The sequence below is a fragment of the Canis lupus genome, chromosome 30 (assembly GCF_011100685.1).
Source record: "Canis lupus familiaris isolate Mischka breed German Shepherd chromosome 30, alternate assembly UU_Cfam_GSD_1.0, whole genome shotgun sequence".
Taxonomy (NCBI): domain Eukaryota; kingdom Metazoa; phylum Chordata; class Mammalia; order Carnivora; family Canidae; genus Canis; species Canis lupus.
The window spans coordinates 36,175,949-36,199,763 of record NC_049251.1 but is presented as its reverse complement, the minus strand read 5'-3'; the positions used below and the strand labels follow the sequence as shown (position 1 = coordinate 36,199,763).

Below are 23,815 nucleotides of genomic sequence, written 5' to 3'. Positions count from 1 at the left end.
GATAAGGATATATGGATATTTTTGAAGATATAATCCCCATTCAACATTTAAAAATAGGGGTCAGGTGTTGATGAAGATGATTGCATATGATGCTGTTCTCAAGGACTCCCAAGTCTAGGTGGGTGGACAGATACTACACTATAAGTACGTAGAAAAGATACGAACAATGTTGTAGGAGCTCACAAGTGAGAGCATCTAACTACTTAGGGAAGTCATGGAAGGCTTCATAGAAGAGACAGCATTAATTCTTAAACTTAAAAAAGTAAGGTATTTTAATTAAGACTTACTTATAATTTTCTCATGACATGGAGGGCCCCAAATTCCTACTTCATTCTAGAGTTGTCTGAGGTCAGATTTTTCCTTCTTTCCCTGTAACACCTTCTTACTGCATACCCTGTGCCACTACTGTCTGTTTAATATGTCCATTCAGCCAGCTGTCTGTACTCGTGAGCTGTGTGTTTTCTCCTTCTACACACTGGGAGTCATGTCGGGAGCTGCGGAGGAGGTCGCTACTGGAGCAGAGGTATGGAAGAAGGAAAAGCTGCTGGCGAACTGGAATCAAGAAAGGCCAGGGAACCTAGCATTTCACTTCTTGCAATTTCACCTCTAGAAATGTTTTCATATGTAAGGATGTTCACAATACTGTTGTTTGTAATAGAAAAAAGCATGGCTACAATTCCATCTGTGGGGGTTCGGTGAAAGAAATCCTGGTATGTCCTTATAGTGGAAATACTATATAGCTATTACTTATGGGTAGAAAATTATAACATATATGAAAAAGAAAATATGACAGTATGTGTAATATAGTTCTTTTTCAGTTGCCTGTTTAATAAAATAACTGTTTCCATAGGAAAAATAGTCTAAAAGGATTGACATCAGACTTAACAGTTGTACTTGTGAGGAATGAGATTTGTTTGGGGATAGGGGGATGATTTTTATCTTCTTTAGTCACTTTTTAATTCATTGTTAATTGAATTCTTATGAACAGCCTGTATTTTCTAATGAAAAAACCATAAGCATGTTTGCTTTTAAAAAGAACAACAGAGAGAAGTGCTGAGAGCCTCTTGAGAGGTGGACCCCTGCTGGACACTGTGACTCCCAGCTCTGGGAGATCCCTTAGTTTCTGCCCCCTTTCTCTCTTTTCCCTGAAGGTGGTGGATCTGCTGGTGGCCATGTGTAGGGCAGCTTTGGAGTCCCCTAGAAAGAGCATCATCTTTGAGCCTTATCCCTCTGTGGTGGACCCCACTGATCCCAAGACTCTGGCCTTTAACCCCAAGGTATTGTTGCTTGGGAAGAAACGATAAGAAGTAGTGGGAGTTTGTGGGCTGTTATTCAGTGGAATGCGGGACAGAAAAAATGGAACACTTGGTTCTCGGGAACTTCTAAACCCCAAGCTTTAGCTCTTGTGAATAAATGAGTTTGTTAGAAGGAGGTGGGAAGAATTAATATTATTGTGTTATGTTAGGGAAGAATATAGACTGGAGCCAGGCAGACCTGGATTCCATTTGCGGGTCTGTTGTTCCCTAGCTTGATGGTGTAAGAAAAGCCACTAAACCTTTCTGAACCTCAATTTGCTTATCTGTAAAGAGGGTGTAATACCTACCCTGCAGATGGTTGTAAGAGTGATAGATAGCATATGCAAAGTACTGTATTAGGGTTTTCCAGGGAAACAACCAATAGGAGATATATATCAAAAGAGATGTATTAGAAGGAAGTGGGCTCATGCAGTTAGAAGGTTGAGAACTCCCAGGTTCTGCAGTTGCCAGGCTGGAGACCCAGGAGAGCCAGTGCTGTCAATTACAATCCAAAAGCTGGCAGTCTTGAGATCCAAAAAGAGCAGATTTTTCAATTCCGATCCAAAGGTAGAAAAAGGCCAGTGAGTGTCCTAGCTTCAGCAGTCAGGCAGGGGGAGTTCCCTCATACTTGGTCCTTTTGTTCTCTCCAGACCTTCAACTGATTGGGCGAGGCCCACCCAAATGAGGGTGGGGAATCTGCTTTACTCAGACGGCTGATTCAAAGGTTAATATCATCTAAAAACACCCTCACAGACACACTGAGAGTAATGTGTGACAAAATATTCAGGCCCTCCGTGACTCAGATCAACTCGATTAACCAATTAACCATTGATGAAATTAACCATCACAAGTACACAGCAGAGTACCTCACCATTACCCTTCTTACTATGTATCAGGCACTGTATAGGTTCTTTACATAACGTTAATATATTTATTACATAATGTCTTCAGAACATCTCTGTGAGTGTTGCAGGAATTTTTATCTTCATTTACATACAGAGATACCGAGGTTCTAAGAGGTTAAGTAACCTCCCCTATTACGTCCAGCTGGTAAAAGAGAACTAGCATGTGATTCAGAACTGTCTGACATTAAATCTGTGTTCTTTCCATGACATGCTATACTGTTTCCCTGGGGCCTAGACTTCTTTTGTACATCTGGCCCTTCTTTTCATCACATCTTCCTCTCCACTTTTCTTCATCTGGGTCTTCTCTTCCCATTGATTCCCCACAGAAGAAGAATTATGAGCGACTTCAGAAAGCTCTGGATAGTGTGATGTCCATCCGGGAGATGACCCAGGTATTCTGCTCTCTGCCTGTCCTGCTTACGTGCCCTGTTGTGCCTGGAATCCATGGGAGTGGAGTAAAGATTTAGAAATGCTACTCTGTTTCCTCACTGTATTTTCTTTAGTGTTCCCCCTTCAGCCTTCTCAGTTCTTGTTCTCTGTTATTCCTCTTTTCTCACTCCTGATGTCTCTCTCAGCCTCTATCTTTGCTGCCAGTTCCTTCACGAGTTGTTCATATTTAATGTTTTCCCCATAATTCTTAGGGAATGAAAGAAATGAGGGAAAGACTTCTGCCCAGGGTTGGGAGGGTGAGGAGGGGGCTTGGACATAAGGAACTCGCCCCAGGGGCCTACATCTTCTGTCCTTCTAGGGGTGGGGCAGCAACATGGAGCAGTGACCATCCTTTGACTCAAGGCTGCCCCTCACCAGACTTCCCCACCCCTCGTCTGCAATCTCTGCATGAATAGACATTCATTTGTACTCACATTTACAGGTGGGCCTCTTCTCAGCAAATCCTATATATCACAGTTCAGATTAACACATAAGATATACCTAGGAGGGGTGATTTGTCAGAAAGACTTTCTGCTTTATGTAAACTTTACCACAGGATTCCTTAGCCTGATCTTTCTGGGACATTGATTTTATTTATTTTTGATTTAAAGTCAACTTTTTAGGGTTGTAGGAATTGCATAAAATGAGGGAGACCCACCTGCATGTTGTTTTGTAAGCATTTTCAGTCATTTTCATATTTATTTATGAGTCTTCCCAATCTGACTGGGCTCCTTGAGGGTGGGAACCATCTCCTCTTGCCTTTGTGTGGCCTTCAGTGCCTACCTTGCCCTGGGCCCTGATAGTCAGTCTGTTTGAAGTGGGAGGGTTCCCACCTCTCCTGGGAGATAACTTTATGGCCTTTGTCTTACAGGGTTCATATTTAGAAATTAAGAAGCAGATGGATAAACTGGATCCCTTGGCCCATCCTCTCTTGCAGTGGTAAGTAGTACGGATGGAATGGTTCATCCTTTGGGGATTGGAAGGGAGGTGTGGGGGTGTATAGTTTGAGACATGGAACCTGCACCTTCTTTTAGAGGCAGTTTTTTAGCATCCTCCCTGAAGTTATACATGTTCTGGCTGCTTTTTCTTGGGGTTTTATTGATACACTTGCCTGGAAAAGAACTCGGAACCTCCCAAGAGCTCACAAATTCTGACACCATTTCTCAGGTTCTCTTTAGGTATATCTTGTTTCCCAATAGGTTTTTAAGTACCTCTGCATGTAGGAATTAGTACTGTTTCAACTAAGTTTTCTGTGCATCCAGAGAGGTCTGACTCCTTCTTCTACTCCTTTAGACCTGTCTCAAGACCTGTCTCAAGACCTTCCCTGTTGATGTACACTGTCCAGAGCCTTGAGGCACTATTATTATTCCCTTCTACAAAAGATTCTGAGCATTCTCTGCTGCCCTCCACCGCCTGCCCTCCTTCCCTCATCTTGATTTCTTTTGTTTTCCTGACATAGCTTTCCCCTCTTTCCCTAGTCAGCTTTTGACATCAGTGCTTTCTCAATGCAACATTCTCTCTCAGAGCATGAGGGATGGCCAGGCATAGACTATCCAGGATAGCATCACCAGTAAATGAGTGAAGCCCAAAGAACCAAACTATCCACTACACGAGATAACATTGCCTTGCTGAGCCCTCACTATTTTATGCCTTTGTTCTCCTGTTCTCTGAGTTCAGCCTACACATAGCCCAGTCTGTCCTTGAATCCTCAGGAAGTTTGTTGTAGTTTCTTCTTTTTCTTTCTCCCATCCTCCAGAGCCCTGAAGGCTTCCTTTGAGCTCGATAGGATGGCTTTTAAGCCCCAGTTGTATGTCTCTAAATCCTAAGAACAAGTTGTCACCCTGCTAATACAGATCCCTGCTGACTTTTTACATTTTTTTTTATTTTTGTAGCTGATCTTATGTGCTCTTCCTTTTGTATTATCCTTTCCTCTTCCTAGATGTAGCAGTCTCCCTACCACCCCTCTCTTTCTTTCATCCATCGTTTACCCAGTAACTAGCTGGTCTCTGGTCAGTAGCTTCCCTTTTATGCTTTTCTACCCAAGCATTACCACCCACAGGAATATCCAGATAGTAATCTGAACATTTCACACAATTCAGATAGCCCTGGAATCCTTGCTTGTTCTCTCAGGGGTTTAGCAAGGCTCTGCTTTGTTCTGGATGGTCTAGCCACACACTCATTCTTTCCATTCCTTTTTTTTTTTTTCTGTTTTATGCTAGGATCATCTCTAGCAACAGGTCACACATTGTCAAACTACCTCTCAGCAGGGTAAGTGACCATTCTTCTTCTAAATAAACTCTTTAAATTTCTGGTGAGGGGCAGGGAGGGTCTCCAAACCAGCTAACCATATTGGTTCTAGACTTGTCTCGTTGGCTCTGTCCGTCAACAGTAGTCTTTGGACCTAAGCATATCCTCACTATTTGGGGTCAGTGCAAACCTGATTTGCTCCCTATCCTCAACCCTTCCCTCCCTGATCTCCATTTCTTCTCTGTTTTCCTGACCCGACCCCCACCCTGGGCAGCAGCTGAAGTTCATGCACACCTCACACCAGTTCCTCCTGCTGAGCAGCCCTCCTGCCAAGGAGGCTCGGTTCCGGACCGCCAAGAAGCTCTATGGCAGCACCTTTGCCTTCCAGTGAGGAGGGTGGGGACTGGGGGTGGGGGGACAACAAATAATTTAGGGGGATGGGAGGGCAACTTCACTTGAGGTATATGTGTGTGTTATCTATATCCATCAGCCAATCAGATATTTATTATTATTATGACAGGTACTGTGGAAGGTAGATATGATATGGTCTTTACACTCAAGCTACTTATGTTGTAGGTACTTATGTTGAGGAGAAATGACATTTACATATAAAAAGCTGTGGTTGAAGGAACAGATTAGAGGAGATAGGTCTGAAGGGTATTTTGAAGGAAATGAGCAATTTATGCCTGTTTGTGGGGAGAGAGAGAAAGTGAGAGAGATACTACGAAAGGAATGGTGGTACCCTTTTCTTAAAACAGACATGAAGTCAGGACTGGCTGCCGTATTTGGGATCAGTGATAAGCTTGTCAAGTGTGAGATGAATCTGCTTAACTTGAAGTATCGGGAAAATGGACAAATGAAAATACTGAACCAACATTTGGGGATTTAGGATGGGACTAGCTGAAGTACAGAAGAAAGGATGGGACTGAAAACTAAATGGAGGGTTAGCCACACATATTTTGCATGCCTGTGGCTATGTCCATGTGCATCACTAGGTGTATCTGCTCTATCATGGTGTCCTATGTGGGTGAGATTGGGTGGGAGTGGCAGTCTTGAAAGTGCTTCTGGGCACCTCAGACTTTGAGGAGACCTGTATTCTACCCTCCTTACAGTGGGTCCCACATTGAGAACTGGCATTCGATCCTGCGCAATGGGCTGGTCAATGCATCCTACACCAAACTGCAGGTGAGGCTGTGCCCCTTTCCCTTTCTCTCCACCCCCTCCCTGCCCTACTCAATTTTAGGGAAGGCTGCTCTAGAGTAGTCAACTGTTTTTGCTTCAGCATCCTCAAATCTAGCCTGCCGGGGGCTTCCCTAGGAAAGAGGTTGGAACTGTTTGTATAGCATGAATGTGGCTTTTGTATAATTGACCCCAGGCTGTGTTTTTTGGTGGTTTTGGGAATGGGATTGTAGCAATAAGCAGGAATATGAATTGCTGACTGCAGCCACTGTGATAAATTAACCTATTAAACAAAGTTTTTTTAATTTATGTGACTGTTCATTCAAAAAGTTGATAGAAAAGGCTTATTTCTTTGCCCTGTGAGACTCCAAGGAATGGTTATTGTTTCTCCTCTTGGCTACCTGTTCTATCATTCCCTTTTTGGAATCTGAATATGTACCAAGGCCTGGAGACAGGAGTATGGATTCTGAGGGACTGATTCAGTGGCTCTGCCACTCCTCACTTTCCAAGACCTCGGTTTCTAGTAGGGCAAAGGGGTTAACCTGCATCCACTTTTCAGCCAAGTAGCTTTTCAAGAATAAGTTCCTAGCGTTATCTGAATGAGTAAGAAGGTAATTGGAGGGACAGAGGGCTGGATAAGCCTTGTGGCTGCCTAATATACAGCCATGGGAGGGCCCAGGCTCATATTGCTCATCCTGGTGTTTCCCTGCAAGCTGCATGGAGCAGCCTATGGCAAAGGCATCTACCTGAGCCCCATCTCCAGTATTTCCTTTGGATACTCAGGTAAGAAACACTCTCTGGCCACCTTGACTCTATTTACATCGCATCCATTTTGTAAATACATAATCTATGCTATCTCCTCTTCCTTCATCATGGACACTTGGTCTGTGTCAGCTCTCTTCCCAGTCATAGACACATAGTCTGTCTTTTTCCCTCCTCCTACTAGAAATTTAGATTCTTTAGAAGGCAAGGCCAATTATCTCCCTTTCCCTTAGGTGGTCCTCTTCTCTATGGGGATGGTTTTATTCATTGTAGAGGCTTGGCTCTGAGATTAAGTTAGGGAATAACTGGGAGATTGGAACGAGGTTTTTCATAGACCACTTTCTGGTGTTAGCAGTAGCTTGTCATTATTATAGATAGTGTACGTACCCATGTGCATGTGAGTTGATATATGAATACACTTGAGGGTTTGAGTATCTTCCATTGGCTTACATGTCTGGGGACATTGTTCTCCTTGTCATCTACCTTTTAAAATATAAACTGTCTATAATTATATAATAATATTATAATAGTTACATTGGATGGAAGTGAAAGCCTTTTATTCCAAAGATAAGGCATGAATGAAGCCCATATTTTAGTCAGGAGATAAGTCCAGCTTTGTTCTGTTCAGAAAATGAATCTGACTCGAGGCTCTCAGTGTACCAGGTTCATGTCTTAGTTCTTTTTCAGTCTTCTTTTGTTTTTCTTATTCTGTATAGTCTTTGTATAAAGGATATCCACCGTATATTGTGTGTCTGACATACAAAGGGAACAGTGTTAGATTCTTTATAGATTATTTAGTATTCTCCAGTAATTATAACTGTCATAAAGGTAGGAAAACTTAGATCCAGAATCAGAACTAGAAGAGTCTCTAAATTTTAAACTACTCTAACAAATAACAAACCAAAAAACTCACCAAACCCAGATAGTTTTATAAGTGAGTCTTAAACCAAACCTTAACCAAACCAAACAAATTACTGTAGTCTTATACAAATTATCCAGAGAATTGAAAAAGAATTATGTCATAAAAGATCAGTAAATTTGACTTTATTAAAACTAAAAACTTGTGTTCGTCAGAAGACATCTTAAGAAAATGAAGTTATAAACCAGAAGACATTTAGCAACACACTTAACTACAAAAGATGAGTAATAAAAATGTATTTTTAAAATGCTTGAAAATCATTAAGAAAAAGACAATCCAATAGAAAAATAGGTGAATGAAATGAACAGGCATTTCACTGAAGAAATGACCAAAAAATATGAAAAGCTGCTCAACTGCTATTTTTTTTAAAAGGATTTTATTAATTATTCATGAGAGACACAGAGAGAGAGGCAGGTTCCCTGTGGGGAGCCTGATGCAGGACTTGATTTCAGGACCCCGGGAGCCGAAGGCAGATGCTGAGCCAAAGGCAGATGCTCAACCACTGAGCCACCCAGGCATCCCTGCTCAACCACTGTTAATCAAGGAAATAAAATCAAGACCAAGATGACTTAGTGTTTAGCACCCATGTAGATTGGCAAAAATTAAGAAATCTGGTAATACCTTTAATGATTCTAGAAGTTGTAGATCAGCAGGATTTCTTTCATTGTTTATGGGGTTATAAACTGGTACAGCCACTTTGGAAAACAACTTGGTGTTAAATTTTATAGAGCTAAAACATTTTATCCCAATGACCAGAATTTTTATTCCTGCCTACATACACCCAGGGGTGTACATGAATGTTCAAAGTAATACTGTTTGCAATAGCAAGTCTTGCAGATGACCCAAATGCTCATTATCAGATTAAGAAATAAATACATTTTAGTGTATTCTCAGAGTGGATTATTATTTAGCAATGAAAATGGATAAACAGTGGCTCTCAACTATGTGGAAAAATCTTAGTAATTAGTTGAGTTTAAAAAAGGCAAGTCCGGGCAGCCCTGGTGGCTCAGTGGTTTGGCGCTGCCTTCAGCCCAGGGCCTGATCCTGGAGACCCAGATCCAGTCCCACGTCAGGCTCCCTGCATGGAGCCTGCTTCTCCCTCTGCCTGTGTCTCTGCCTCTCTCTCTCTCTCTCTCTGTGTCTCTCATGAATAAATAAAATAAAATCTTTAAAAATGAATAAAAATTAAAAAAGTTAAAAAGGCAAGCCCAAGAGCACCTGGGTGGCTCAGTCTGTTGAGCATCCATCTCTTGGTTTTGGCTCAGGTCATGATCTCAGGGTTGTAAGATTGGAGCTCACTCACGTCAGGCTCTGCACTCTGAAATCTGCTTGTCCCTCCTCCCTCTGCTCCCCTCCCCCACCCCGAGCACATACTCACTTTCTTCCTCTCTCTCAAATAAATAGAATCTTTAAAAAAAAAAAAAAAAAAAGCCCAGAAGACTACTGTATGATGTCTTTTTATATTGTTCAAAAGCATACAGAGTTAAACATTTAGGGGTGTATATGTGGGTATGTGTGATGAAACTAAAGAAATTTCAAGGTAGTGGTTACCTCCCAAGGAGAGGCAGATAGTTAGATATAAGTCACTAGTAATGTTTTGGTTCTTGGATTTAGTTTGTAGGTTGGGTCTATAGGTATAATAGATAATAAATAAATAAATGATAGTATGTCATGAACCAAACCTGGTGATGAATCTACACAGGGTAAGTGCCCAATAAATATTTATTGAATGTGTGCATGAATCTTACTCTATGTGCCTGAGGTGCAAAGTAGGGGTTGTGTTGGGGTAGTCTATTTGGCTTCTTTGTCCAGGTTTCTCAATTTTTATCTTTGTCCAAGCCTGAGCTTCCCTCATTAAGCTCTTATGTTCTGAGTAGTGAGATACTCCTGGTTTTTTTTTTTTTTGTTTTTTTGTTTTTTTTTTTATTTACTTATGATAGTCACAGAGAGAGAGAGAGAGAGGCAGAGACATAGGCAGAGGGAGAAGCAGGCTCCATGCACCGGGAGCCCGACGTGGGATTCGATCCCGGGTCTCCAGGATTGCGCCCTGGGCCAAAGGCAGGCGCTAAACCGCTGCGCCACCCAGGGATCCCTACTCCTGGTTTTTGATGCCCGCGAAACTCTTGTTTCCTGTCTGTTCTCTCCCTATTCATTCCCTCTTTCCCCTCTCACTGACTTTTGTTTCCTACTAAGTACCTGAGTCCCTTTAGTTACCAAATGAAGCCAGGAATCTCTGTTGACTCCTTATCTTTATTTACTGATGACATAACAACATCCTATGACACCATCCCTTTCCCTCTTGCAAAGGTCCATTGATTATTCATATAAAATGGCATAGGATTTTACTCTTAATAGTTAGAGATCATCTCATCCAATCCTTTATTACTTTACAGATAGGAAAGCTCATACACAGAGAAGTTAAATGACTTTCTTAGGGTCACATAGCTAGGAGTAGTAGAGCTAGGATTGGAATCCAGGCCTCCTAACTTCTAGGCCAGTTTTCTTATCACTATATTGGACTGACTGGGTAGGCTTTACTTGAATGACTGCGTCTTTGAGGGCCCACAGATAAGTGAGAATCTCTAGAATGTGAGATGCATACAGATGTCCAGTTTATTGTAGTTACTACACTACGTTCTTAAAATGTTTCCATCTACCCTATTCTACTCTGGTTTTCTCTGTTCTTCTTCAGGGTATCCTTAGTTTTGTGGCATTCAGTGCCCTCTGGGAGCCAGTATGAATGGAGAACATCCATTTGGCTAGTGGAGCCTCTCCACTCCAATGACTTGGCCATTGTTTGCAGGTTATAATGAGGGCCAGTGAGAAAGGAGATGGTAAACATCTGTTTGTTTAGTTCTGTTTAGAGATTTCTGAAACATGAATACTTTGGATACAAAGCATCCAGGGATGATTCTAGCCACCATATTCTCAGGTTCTGGTCTTGACAAAAGATCATTGGGTCAAAATGGACAGAACAGTGTGCAACAGGATTGGGATGGGACAGGATTTGGATTATATCATAAATGCCATCTCTAAGATCAGCCATAGAAATCAGATTGTTCTTTCTTATCCTCTAGGGTAGAACTTGGGTGGGGATTTCACTCAGAATCTTGCACTGAAATACCCAAGATGAGGAGGTCATGATGTTTGGAATCAGAGCTAAACCTAGTTGAGGCTAATGGAGAAAGTAAACATAGAGGGGTGGTAAATGTCCTGTAGGAGGAAGAAATTAATTAGTTTAAGTCTTGCCCTGAGTTTTGTTTAGGCCATAATCTATCATGGGATTTTAGTGTAAGTGCATGACAAATTGACAGCCTGAGCAATGAGGAATGTCAGTCCATTCATCCCCACTGCTGCACCATGGCTATCATAAAACCAAGAATCGAAGCAAAGTGGGATTAGTGGTAGAAAGTTCCAGGGCGGAGTGTTGAGATAGGGGCCCCACTTATAGCCTATAATGATACCATCATTTTCCATCTTCATCCCTCTCCCTCTCCAACAGAAGGGGACACACACACACACACACACACACACTGTGCTAAGGCCAGGCCTGTGAGAAAGCTTAGTACAAAGACTATGTCCTAGTCGTCACAGGCCAAAAATGGAGTAGGAGCAGACAAGCACTGTTTTGTCTCTAAATAAGAAAAATCTAGAATGAGTCCATGAATGTTATAAACTGGGAGATAAGGATGGTGGAGGATTTATGGATTTAGGTAGGGGGGAACTGGCATCACTTCCTCAAGTCTGGGAGGACTTTCTGAAGGAAACAGGATGCTTAAGGTTGTTGCCATTATGGCTACTTGTGGAAAATTATTCATTACTTACCTGCTGTGATCTCTGCCTTATCTCTTAAGTGACTCTGGTTTATAGTTTGAGACTAGAGCAGATCTGACTTGCTCTGCTTGCTTCCTCTTCACTCATTTTGCTCAACCTGGCATTGATCCGAGGTGTTGATACCACGCTCCTGGGCCCCTCATTCCTGGCTCATTCCATGTGTTCCTCCCTTGTCTTAGAACCTTTAAGTGACTTTCTGATGTTCTCAGGATAAACTCCAGTTGTCTTAATACGGCCTGAAAGGCCTGCCTGATCTGATCGTAGCTCCATGCTTCCACATTGTCTGTTGCCACTCCCCTTCCACTGACTACGCTCCATACAAACTAAGGCACATTGCTTCCTTCCTCCAGGCCTTCCATGCCCTGTTACCCCTGCCAGAACACTTTCCCTGTCTTCATTTAACTAATTATTCCTAGCTATCACTGGGTAGCCTTCTTCAAACTGGTAGGGCAGGCTAGTTCCCCTCCTCTAGCCCCACATTGTTCTAGATTCTCCACATCACACCTCTTGCCATACCGTGTTGTAATTACTTGTTCTTTACCTCTAGTCTCCATCAGACTAAATTGTGTCAGGGCAGGTACCTTGTTTGTTTTATTCACTACATGTCTAGCTCAATGCCTGGCACATAGTATGCACTTTAGTAAATACTTGACTGAGGAATGGGTGAGTGAACTGAATTTGTTGTTCTGTGACAGGAATGGGAAAAGGACAGCACAGGATGCCCTCCAAGGATGAGCTGGTCCAGAGATACAACAGGATGAATACCATCCCACAGGTATTACTAGTTGGCACTGCTCTGGTGAGGCAGATCTCTTCCCCTGGGATAAGTTCAGGCTACATAGATGGATGGGGAAACACATGGTGGGGGAGGTGGGTAGTCTGAAGAATATTTGAAGAAATCAGATAGGTTCTAAGATGAACACATTTCCAGAGTCACACATAGTCTCGGTCATAAGTATGAAAGCAGGGACTGAGTTGAAAGTGACGTGAAAATGTAAAGATGGAAGCTATGGACTCATCCAGACTGATTATGGGAAAGCAAATTTGGGGGGTGGGGTGGCTGGGGAGCCCCAGATATCCCTGACCTATGCCCCTAGCCATCAGCAGCTAACTGTCTTGTCTAGGGAGAGCCGTAACAGTCCACTTGGCTCTGCTCTCCTTCTCTTCCAGACCCGATCCATTCAGTCGAGGTTCCTGCAGAGTCGGAATCTAAACTGTATAGCACTTTGTGAAGGTGGGTAGCTCACCCAGTCCCTGTTTTTCTGTGTCCCCAACCTTATGATCCAGCTGAGGGTGGTGTTGAAGTATCACGTCTTCCCTCCCCTGCCTAGACTGTGTGACTTAAGCATTATATCTATAACTTCTGGCCTCCTTCTTCCCAGTGATTACATCTAAGGACCTCCAGAAGCATGGGAACATCTGGGTGTGCCCTGTGTCTGACCATGTCTGCACACGGTTCTTCTTTGTGTAAGTCTAGGAGTGTACCTAGGGGGTCGCTCTGAGAAATGAGGGTGGGGGTGTGATGCTGTGACTACTGGGAAAGTCTGTTTCTGTCATTCAAGACTTGTCCCTGGCTACCTGAGTGGAGCTGGCACTGGAACTTTCCCTGTGGATGATAGGGATGGGTATAGATCAAAGTCTGTTTAAAGGAAACCAGATAAGCTGAATCTTTTCTACTCAGAAGAGTAGTAGCAAGAAAGGGTTTGGCTTCTGGGATGGGATGGCCACACCTCCAAAAATAATTCCACTGGTTGACATTATTCTGGTATTGTTCTCCCTCTTATGCTCACACTTGCCCTATCTTTGGCAGATATGAGGATGGTCAGGTGGGCGATGCCAACATTAATACTCAGGACCCCAAGATACAGAAGGAAATCATGCGTGTGATCGGAACTCAGGTTTACACAAACTGAGGGGGCCCCAGCCCTCGTACCACCCCTGTTCCCCCAGGATCCATCTGCCCTCATACAAGGGCTCAGGAGCAGCGTGCGAGGCTGCCCTGAGGAATCAAGGGGCCGTTACCAAGGGGCAGGAAAAGGATAGAAGAGGCGGCCTTCATGGTGGAGACTGACCCAGGAACCACTCCACATTTGGATGGCCCAGAATGACTCCCTACTCCTGATTTTCCCAGTTGACTTCACCCTGTTTGTAAATAAAACAATAAAATGGAAGGTGCTGTGGACTGGATATGATCACTGTGGTCTGACTAGCCTTGGCCCAGCACCAGCCTCAAGCCCCCAAATGGGGTGTTGGGTGGGGAGAGTGGAATATCCTCAGGGTCAGAATGAATTACATTGAGTGGGGTCAAAGCCGAGTCCATCTAGTGTAGTATACTACAAATATGGCAACATTTTATCAATGGATGAAGAAGGGAAACTTACCAGTTATGCAGATGACACAAACTCAAGGATCTAGAATACCACTGATACCTGTTCCTCAAGATTTAAGGGCTGTTAAGCCCAAAGCAGCTCAGATTTCCTACTCTAAGGATCTCTCTCTGCTTTCTGCATTTAACCTAGCCACTCTTCCTGCTCTAAGTCTCAGGGGTTGGGCTTCTACTCTCTTCCTCCTCCCAGCTAATTTATTTAAGATAAGGGAGGTGAGGGGGAAATAGCTGACAGGTGCAGGAAGTTGGCTTGGTCTCTAATTTGACATGTAGAGAAATGCAGCCTCCCTTAATGAAACCAAGTCCAGATTCTCCAAGGAAAGATGGCTGTTTTGAGGAGACCTAATTATTTCAGTGAATTCGATCTCCCCGTTGAAATTCCCACCCAACCTACTGCTGGCCTTTCAGGCCTCATGTGCGTCTCATGTGCGTCTAACCCTAAGTTAGTTCTCTGACAAGTTGGACACTGCCAAATATTTTATGAAATATTAATGAAGAAAAACAGGACTATAAGCACAGAGAATGCAAAAAACATTAAGTAAGTTTGGCTTTTCAAGTTAGGGTTTTTATTCTGTTACAGCTTCTTGATTTACAACATCCACCTAACACCACCTGTTGTCTTTCATTACCTTCACCCTATTTTTTTTTTTTTTAAGATTTTGTTTGTTTATTTATTCATGAGCAACGGGGGGGAGAGAGAGGGCGGCAGAGACACAGGCCGAGGGAGAAGCAGGCTCCATGCAGGGAGCCTGACGTGGGACTCGATCCCAGGACCCCAGGATCACACCCTGGGCCAAAGGCAGGCACTTAATTGCTGAGCCACCCAGGGATCCCCTCCTCACCCATTCTTAATCAAGACCGCTACACTCTGACTCTATAAGTCTCCTAAGGCTCTCTGTCCCATTCTGTTTTCAGGTCTAGGTGAAATACCCTTCCATTAAGTAAATGGCCCCATCAGGAAACCCACCCTGACTGAAGTTCTTGTCTCCTGGGAGGACCCTTGCAGCTCATCTGCATAGTATTAGAGATGGCTAACATTTTTTAGTTCTTACTGGGTAGGTGCCAGGCATTATACTAGTAAACACTTTAATAATTTGCTAACCCTTTGCCACTGTTGTAAGCACTGTACGTGTATGGACTAATATAATTTACACAAGCCTATGATATAGGGGCCATCATTCCCATTTTGTAGGTGAGAAAACAGAGGCCCAGAGGATAATTGATTTGCTCATATTCCACAGCTAGTGACTGACAGTTGACCTAACTCCAGAACTCTTCTAGCTCTAGGCTAGATAGCCTTTCAAACTTTGCAAATAACTTTTTCATTTAGTCCTGATAATAAAGATGAAAGATAGGTTTTCTTTAGGGATCTTAAATAACGTGTCTAAGGTTGCATAGCTGGTTAGTGGCAGTGCTTGGTTTTTAACCAGAACTGCCCAACTCCAGAACCTGAGCTCTTAGCTATTGTTTTAATTCCCCAGAGGGTCTCATACTGCTCCCACGGGTGTTCCAGCACTCAGCCTAGGTCCTTGGCCAGTCCAGTGGTGTGGCAACATTTTTGCTCAATTTTCAGAAATTGTTAATGGACTGTTCTCCGTTATAAGCATTTCTTATAATTTATCAGTGGTATCTGCTTTAGCAAGCACTAACAAATGACAGAAAGAGAAGTAATGCACAGATAGTATATATGACCAGAAAACACTCAAATATCTGAGCTAGTCCCATGGATGTCACCTTTTTTTTTTTTTTAAACGGCATATAAGGGATCCCTGGGTGGCGCAGCGGTTTGGCGCCTGCCTTTGGCCCAGGGCGCGATCCTGGAGACCCGGGATCAAATCCCACGTCGGGCTCCCGGTGCATGGAGCCTGCTTCTCCCTCTGCCTGTGTCTCTGCCTCATTCTCTCTCTCTCTCTGTGACTATCACAAATAAATAAAAATTTAAAAAAAAATAAAAATAAAAATAAACGGCATATAACATTATTATGCCAATAAAACTGTAATGACCTTAAATACACCTTTTTATAGTGTTCCACATAAAAGCAACAGGACTCAGAATCTGAGAAGTTTGAAAGCCATACATAATCATCTGAAAAACTTAAAAAACCTATATGGTATAAAACAAATCTAATAAAAACCTATGGCACTTCTCTAAGAACAGTGCCTTCATTGCCAGGAACTTGCAGGCTGCTGCCCTGGGTTTCTGAGTAGGGATCCTCCCACAGCCTGCAGGAGGAGTAGATCGTGTCTTTCTCTGGTCCAGGCCTGCAGTACCAGAGAGGAGGGGCCTGTGAAAGCCAGGTCTGAACAAAACATCATCCTTCACAGCGGCCGAGGCTAGTACAAACACTGCACACCGAAGTGGACAGTTGGCCTATCTTTCACATAGTCCTGGGCTCGAGCAGCCTTACTTCATTTAGGCCTGGACATGCTTAGTCAGGGCTAGGGCCGGGGAAAGAGCTATCTTCCTCAGTTAGTTCCAGGTGGAGAGTAAATGGCTAGGATTTCTGGATTGAGAACTCTAAAACTCCTGGAGTTTAACTTTCCTCTTCCTTCTCCTGGTAATTTTCCATACAGGCAGGGTGTGGTCCTGACTCAGTTTGTGGTAAGGATGTGGCCATCCATAGGGGAGGAGCCTTCTGCTTGGTTCTTCCTTTGATTCTGGCCAGTGGGCAGAGGCAGAGCCTGGTGCTGAGTCATAACTGAGTTACTTAACAGCTTCTCACAGGATGGATTCTGACATGGAGGTTTGGAAGATGTCTCAGCTTGGACCACCTTGGGAGTGGTGGGGAGGAAGCCTTGTGGCTCACACAACCCCCCCAGAGTACCCCTCCCCAGAAGGGGGGGGACTAAAAGTTGGCTCCAGTTCATCTGTAGGGGCATCATTCTCTTAGGAATATAGGACATTCCACAGAGATTTCAGAACACCCCCCTACTCCCCCCCTCCCCCCCCGCGGGGCCAGCGATGCCATCCTTTAGGTTAAAGCATTACCTACAAAAATATTTTATCTAGGAGAGAGACCAAAGTCTCCTTAGTCCTATCTGTCCTTTCTAGGCTAAGTGGGTCAGGTTATGTGGATGCCAGTGAGCACGGAGATGAAGACTGGAGGTATGGTGACAAGGGAAACACAGAATTTGACTGAATGCATCAGGAGGCATTCCTGGGGAAGGGGGCCCTTGGTCCATTGTTCACCGCTGCCTTTCTTGGTCTTCCAAATCTTGGTTACTTTCTGGGGCCAGGGTCTGGTTATGATCCCACTTGGTCTTAGTGAGCTCAGCTGTGGCTACACTTGGAGGGAGAAAGGAGAGAGAACCTGGCCTCCCTGGGACTGGCATGGTGGATAGGATGAAAGTACTCTGGGGAGGTTTTGTCCTGTGAGCCCTACAGTCATGGGCTAGAGAAAGCTTGCAGTGGGTCACGTAGGCTGACAGGGTCACCCTGGCTGAGGCAATACTTCCACTGGAATGAAGGACTCCTCAAGCTTCCCTCTTGCTTCTGAATGCTGATGAGGCATTTCCTCAGGAGGGGGGAACTAGATACACAGTTGCATTCAGGAAACATTCTTTACAGTTGTTATCCTCTGGAATGGCCTTCCCATACCCATCTCCTAATCAACCCTCCATGTCTCTTCCTACATGAAACCCTCCCCTTCCCACACAGACAGCTTGTTCTCTCATTATCCCTAATTCGAAAAGCTCAACTTTCTCTTCCTTCCAGAATTTTTCTGTGGGGGAACTCTGGAATTGAGATTTTGTGCCACCCTGGTAAGCCCAAAGAGCTCTTGGGAATCTGAAGGAAGGCATAGAAGTAAATTAAGTCCACTTGGTCTGGCTCTGGAGAGGGCATATAAAGTCTAAAGTGATAAGCACTTCTGCTTTAAATCTGATGCTCGGGGCCAGTGGGCTGCCCTGGAAATCCGTACTGGCCCACGAGAGAAATAACACTGCCATTTCAGGCAGAAGCCTAGAGGTCATGTAACGATAAAGCCTGTAAACCTCATCCTCTTCACCAGGGCCAAAGTTTGTCTTTGGACCCCAGGGGTTTGGGTCCGGTACCATTTGCTGACACACTTATCCCACCAGGGACTCCAAATGACCTTGGAGTATTAGACCATTTAATCCCAGGTTTTGTGGTTCTGTGGCCATGAATCCAAACCTAGCAATCTGCACCCTCACTCTTACCCCAGTCTAGTGAATCTAGCACCTCCTCATCCCATCCTGCCAGGTCAGAGAGCATAGTGGAAGGACTGGCTCTGGGGAGGAGCTTCGTGGGGGGGGGGTGTTCTGTATTCTGCAGCATCGCCCCAGGTTCGCATAGCCTCCTGGATACTTGTTGAGGGGTCAAAGGAGTGGGGATTCAGGATGACCAGGAGAAGTTACTTGAATTCAGAAGATGTTCTGGCACTAGTTATGAGGACCGTCCTCCACAAGATCAATTCCCAAAAAAGAGGAAGCCTGCTGGGCACCATGCAGTACTCACTCACACACATCATCTGATCAAATTCCATCCTATGAAGCAGGGATGGTCTTCAATTTACTTTTAAGGAGCTAGGCTCTTACACATTAAATTACAGGATATGGTCATAGAACTAGTGGGTAGAATTGGAACTAAGATAAGATGGAATCCGAACTTTCTTAAATATGCTTTTCAGAAAAACAATGACAATCACCTTAAACTCCTCCATGTGACAGATTTTCACTATGCATTTCTGTGTAAGGATATACTGGGTTAGTCTCTGCTAGAGTTTCATGGATGACATTTTTTATGACTCTCCAGTTTAATGCGTGTGCATTTCAATCTTGGGACTATGTCCAGACTTAGAACTTTAAAATGCAATGTTGTCCAGCACTGGCCAGATGACTGACACCCCCACCTGCCAGTATTTTTCCTTCATCTTTAGCTCAGGGCCAACCAACGTCCTATCTACAACCAAGGGGACCAGAAAAGGCTTCCAGAAGAAAACTGAAGGATTCTATCACAAACAAACTTACTTTTAGGCTGTCCCTTTCTGTTCCTGGCTTATCTGAACTTCTGAACTAACAGAGAAGCAGAATGAAAGGCCTGTGATTCAGCTGCAAGCCAAGTGCCTGCTCGAGCAGGTCCCACAAATTGGTATCATCTTCCAAGAAAGGACAAGACCCTAAGAGAGCAGTCATGATTTTTAACGAGGCGACATTGTTGTTCTCAAGAGGCAGGAGTTAGCTGCCGTATCCTTGATAACTGCTGACATCCCTGGCTGTTTACCAATCACCGGGGAAATCGGAAAATACCTTGGAGAAAAATAGAAAAGCTCCAACGATATTGATCGAAAACCATGAGATTGAAAACAAAAGGGCTGATTCCTGCAGACTATCTGCCGTAACGTTCCACATCTCGCTCCTGATGGGTCAGCCGTGCACTACTACGAGCACCTTCCATTCGCTTTCCATCGTCTCGGGCGCGCTCCGCGGGGCCGCAGCCCCGACCGGTCCTCCCTTGTGGCCTCGCCCCCCGCGGCAGGCCCTCTCCGCCCTCCCGAGCTCTCCCCGAGCTCTTCCGCCGGCGACCTCCGGCCCCCACCTCGGCTCCCGGGCTTCCCGGGCGAGCGCTCGAGCCGCGCGCCGCGGCGGTGCCCCCGCGGGCTGGGGGCTCGGGGGCTCGGGCTGGGGGCGGGGCTCGGGAGGGCCGGGGGCGGGGCCGGGGGCGGGGCCTGCCGCTCGCCACTTCCCCATTGGCGGGCGGCGGGCGGCGGGCGCGGCCTCCGAGTGCCGTGTCCTTCCGCGCGGCATGTAGTCCCCCGGAGGGCACCGTGACGCCGCGCCCGGCCCGCCGCGCTTCCTCCCGACGACGAGCGGCCCGGCGAGGACGCAGGGGGCGGGGCCCGGCCAGCCGGGAGCCGGGATTGGGCGCAGGGCGGGACGGCGGAGGGATTGCGGCGGCCGCGGCGGGATAACCTCGGGGCCCCGGGGCCGCCCCCCGCACAGCAGCGCCGCGTCGCCAGCGTCCGCAGCCCCTGCACCGCCCGCACCGCCTGCACCGCCCGCACCGCAGCGCAGCTCGAGCCGGACCGCGCCGGAGGTGAGCGGGGCCGCGGCCGCGCCGGGCGTCCCCCCGGGCTCCCGGGCATCCTGCTCGGGGGCGGGGTGGGCTGGCGCCTCGCCCTGCCCTGCCCTGCCCTTCAGAGCCCCCGCGTCCTCCCGCGCCGGCCTCCCCCGCCCCGGGGCGCGCTCCCTTCTGGCCTCGCCGCCGCCGCCTGGATCCGCTCGCATCACCGCCTTCCTTGCGGCAAACCCTCCTCCCCGGGCTCCCTCCTGCCCTCCGAGCCCCGCTCGCCCCCGCCCGGGGCCCCCTCCTCGCGATGCTGCCCCGGCGCCTCCCCGCGCCGCGTGCTCCTCCCGCGCCCCCGCCCCTCCCCCACCGCGCTGGGGCCGCCCCTCCCCCTCCCCCGCCCGGTCACGTCCGCTCCTCCGCATCCCTGTCCTCCGCGCCCTGATTCGCCGCGCCCGCGGCCTCGCCCCTCCCCTCGGGGCTGGGCTCGTCCGCCGGCGCCCCCCGCCCCGCCCCCCGGTGCCCGCGGAGGCGCAGGGGCCCGTCGGGGGCGCAGCCCGGGGCCCCCTCCCCGCCCTCCCCGCCCGGGGACCTGCGCAGCCTCCGCCTCGGGGCACCGAGGGAGCGGGTGGGAGCGGGTTAGGGGCGCAGGGGAAGCACGGGGAGCGCTTGGCGCCACGGTCCGCCTCCACTGGGTGCAGCCGGTGCTGCTCTGGGGCGGGGGGCTCGGGAGGATCAGGGCGCCGCGGGACGGGCTGCGGCGCCGGAGCCCTGGGCGGGGGCCGCGCGCTCTGGGTTCGAAGCCGGGAAGGACCTTCCGCTGTGAAGGTCATTGAAGAGCCCAGGGGAACGGCGTTGCGTTCCTCCGCTTTTTATCCGTGTTCTTCAAACCCAAGGCGCGGATCCTCTCCCGTGCACGTGAGTCCGAGCTGATGAAGGTCCGGGCACGATGCACAGAGAAGTTAACAGGCTTTTAGAATCGAATTTGGCTCATTAGCATACAGCAATGGTGCAGGGGGTCCCCGTGTGTAACAGTAACCTCTTCGCTCCTGACTGTTGAAGGACGGGTTACTATTCACACTGGGCGCAGTGTCTCCTGTCTAGTGAGGAAATGTCCAGAAGAAATGACTCCGGATGTGTTCCTCGGTCCCTGAGCACAATTACATAAACTGCTTCAGCACAAGGGCTCATCTTCTCCTTGCCATCCCCAAACACATACTCCTAGTTAATCTTGGGATTAACTCCTAAGTCAGGGTTTCTAAATACTAGACATCTCCTGGAAACCAATCCCCTAAGGGATCCTGGTGCAGTGATTACAAAGTAACTAATAAAGGTTACCTTGCAGCTCCCCATTCGGCTACCGGGGCTCTTTGGTCTCCTGAGGTTAGTAGACAAAGGAAGGCCAGGAGGGTCGGAATTCTGGCAGTTGGTGTTGGGCTGTAGGACTAGAAACAGACCTGCAGCCCCCACGCTGCACTCTTCCCCCGCTGTCCCCACCTGCTCCGGGTGGTGTTCTAGAATTTGCTCAGCCAAGTGGTCAGCGTGAGGTTGGGATAGGAGGCAAGGACAGTGTGGCCTCCTGTTGGTAGTACTGAGGGTGCGGCCACTCCCTGGGGTACAGAGGATATCCTAGGTCAGGACTCCTGCTCTGAGGCATTGTGAGCAAATAATTTAATCTCTTGATGCCTGAAGATGCTGTTGGGAAATGCAGTGGGGCTGTCCTGAGGGGAAGGGTATGTAGCCCATCACCAGGTTTGTGGATGAGTGGGGAGGCCTCTGGGGGAAGATGACTCAACCTTTCAACCTCTCTGCTTTTGAGAGAATTCTCTTTGTTGGGTGAGTGGGAAACTGCATTGTGGTCTTCACAGGTTTAAAAAGTCCCTTCTCTTCATTTAGTGAGTCAAATAGTGAAACACGCATTTTCCCCAGTTAAGTGAAAAGTGGTTGTCCAGGTTGTCCCTGCTCTCTGTACTCCCCTAAGAGCTTAGGTGCAGCGTGACACAGGCCTGTGCCCAAGTAACGTAGTCTATGCACCTGCATTCCTGAGACTTCCCCAGGGGACACGGCAGTCCTTTGTGGGAGGGGGGCCTGTTATGGTTATGAATAATGATGACTGAAAGAATGTCCTTGAACTCACCTCTGACTTGAGTCAAAATAGATGGACATTAGTCTCTTCCAGTCTTAGTTTAGCTGCTCTCATTCTAAGCACTGCGTTAGGAGTAAATAATTTTGATGTTGAATTCATAGTTTAACAGAAAGCATTTTTGGGTGTCTAATAATTTGCCAGTGACCTGGCCAATTTGGTAGGGGGGACTCCAGACAGAACTAGGACCTTGTACAAGTTGCTTCTGTGCCTTGGATGTTGTGACATTAATGGGGTGGGGGGTGTCACGGGAAAAGCCATTTTATTTCTTAAAGCTGTGTGTTTCTTAATGTTGAGGCAGTGGAAGAAATGAGGAAATGACTGTGAGCTAGGAAAAACCCAACTCTTGCATTATCAACTCACACTACCCTGGTTCTAATTTATGTTGCTTCAGCTTGTATGAAGGCATGTCAGGATGTGTTATTTTGGCCAAGAGCTAAGACTGAGCTCAAGGTAGGAGAAAATGACTCATTTGACATTTTATTTCTGAATCATTCCAAACGTCTACAGTCAAATCTCAGTTAGGTGGTACCCCACAAGGATGAGTCGCCCGTTTGAGCAAAGTTCTCTTGCAGCCTTGTTGAGGACGTTGGGAAATGTAGAAGTGGTTTACTCGGTGGGAGATGCTGTAGGAGGGGAGCCTGGCTGGCTCAGCCAGTAGAAAGGGCGACTCTTGATCTTGGGGTCGGGAGTTTCAGCCTCATGTTGGGTACAGAGATTACTTTAAAAAAGAAACATTTTTTAAAAGTCCTCCAGGACTGTGAGTCATCACTTTAAACCTCAGTTCTGGTCCAGCTAGGACTAGAGCTAAAGGAAGAGCGTTCTTAATGCGAGCATGCTCTGGGAACTTGGGTTTTTCACCACGAGCCCGTCTCAGACTAGACCAATGAATAGTCTGCTTGTTTGGGGCTTTGTTAAGGAAGCTGTTTGGGGGAAGGTGAGCCAGGGTGGCTAGTGGATGGGGGTGTGCAACATCTGGTGGGCCTCTCTCTCAGCCTCCCGGTGTGACTGCTCAGCTCAGGGGAGGGGGTGTTGGCAGAGCCACCGAGTGGTGTGGCGCCCGCCCCTGCAGCGGTCTGTGCAGTTCTGCACGTAGGAAGGAGGGCCTGTAGGAAGGAGGGCCAGCCGGGCTGCAGTACCTCCGGCGGCCTCTGAGACTTACCTCCCCCACTTCTGTCCATAGCAAAGCTTCTGGGGAGCTCTAAGCCTCTCTTCCCTGACGCCAGCAAGCTATGTTTGGAAGTTAGGCAGGGGCCGTGGTGGGGGAGATGCCAAGCCAAGCTGTGACAGTGCCAGCTTAGCTGATATAGTTCGAAAAGGTCTCTGGAAAGGCGCCCATTCCTTCCGAGCCTTTGAAGTCGACCTACAGCTAGTACTTCTTTAACTTCAGGTAATTAGTGTCTTCCGTGTTTCCAGCGACGAGGGCAAAAGAATTAACCCGGTCAGTGAATCAGTCACGGTATAGGAGACAAAACCACGGGCAACTTGAAGGAGCCCTGGGAGTTTTAATCTCGTTAGAGGTAGGGAAGTAGAGGCTTTTGATAACTGGTATCTCTCTTTTGTTATGACATTAGAAAACAGGTTAATGTCCCCTATCCAGAGGGTCTACATTTTAAAGCTCTGACAATATTGAATGCTGGCAGAAGTGTTAGAGGGCAAGAACTCACATTGCTGGATGGTTGTAAATGGAT

The 23,815-nt window shown here is 46.9% G+C and overlaps 2 protein-coding genes and 1 long non-coding RNA gene across 17 annotated transcripts in view; 2 read left to right on the top strand and 1 right to left on the bottom strand.

The window, feature by feature from the left end:
* PARP6 (poly(ADP-ribose) polymerase family member 6) overlaps nt 1-13,762 on the top strand; it is a 28,172-nt gene extending 14,410 nt beyond the window's left edge. For 6 of the 12 annotated variants that reach the window (XM_038580883.1, XM_038580880.1, XM_038580878.1 and 3 more), the window contains exons 13-24: nt 431-523; nt 1,152-1,277; nt 2,527-2,592; nt 3,501-3,568; nt 4,849-4,897; nt 5,151-5,263; nt 5,989-6,061; nt 6,769-6,838; nt 12,266-12,345; nt 12,741-12,804; nt 12,953-13,037; nt 13,381-13,762. In XM_038580883.1, coding sequence (XP_038436811.1) covers nt 431-523; nt 1,152-1,277; nt 2,527-2,592; nt 3,501-3,568; nt 4,849-4,897; nt 5,151-5,263; nt 5,989-6,061; nt 6,769-6,838; nt 12,266-12,345; nt 12,741-12,804; nt 12,953-13,037; nt 13,381-13,483 — 990 coding nt within the window. In that variant the 3' untranslated portion in view covers nt 13,484-13,762. Of the gene's footprint in view, nt 1-430; nt 524-1,151; nt 1,278-2,526; nt 2,593-3,500; nt 3,569-4,848; nt 4,898-5,150; nt 5,264-5,988; nt 6,062-6,768; nt 6,839-12,265; nt 12,346-12,694; nt 12,805-12,952; nt 13,038-13,380 lie in introns of those variants that run through there. The other 6 variants (XM_038580884.1, XM_038580885.1, XM_038580886.1 and 3 more) reach the window with 6 other exon arrangements.
* On the bottom strand, nt 7,358-21,600 carry LOC111093326. The gene is made up of 2 exons (XR_005381847.1): nt 21,320-21,600; nt 7,358-7,569 (listed from the first exon to the last, which is right to left on the bottom strand). It is a non-coding gene; the product is annotated as an uncharacterized LOC111093326 (long non-coding RNA).
* PKM (pyruvate kinase M1/2) overlaps nt 19,912-23,815 on the top strand; it is a 26,538-nt gene continuing 22,634 nt past the window's right edge. The window contains exon 1 of one of the 4 annotated variants that reach the window (XM_038580891.1): nt 19,912-20,011. Coding sequence is in view for 2 of the 4 variants with exons in the window: in XM_038580890.1 (XP_038436818.1) it covers nt 21,768-21,817 (50 nt within the window). In the remaining 2 variants the exon portion in view is untranslated. Of the gene's footprint in view, nt 20,012-21,681; nt 21,818-23,377; nt 23,515-23,815 lie in introns of those variants that run through there. The other 3 variants (XM_038580890.1, XM_038580889.1, XM_038580892.1) reach the window with 3 other exon arrangements.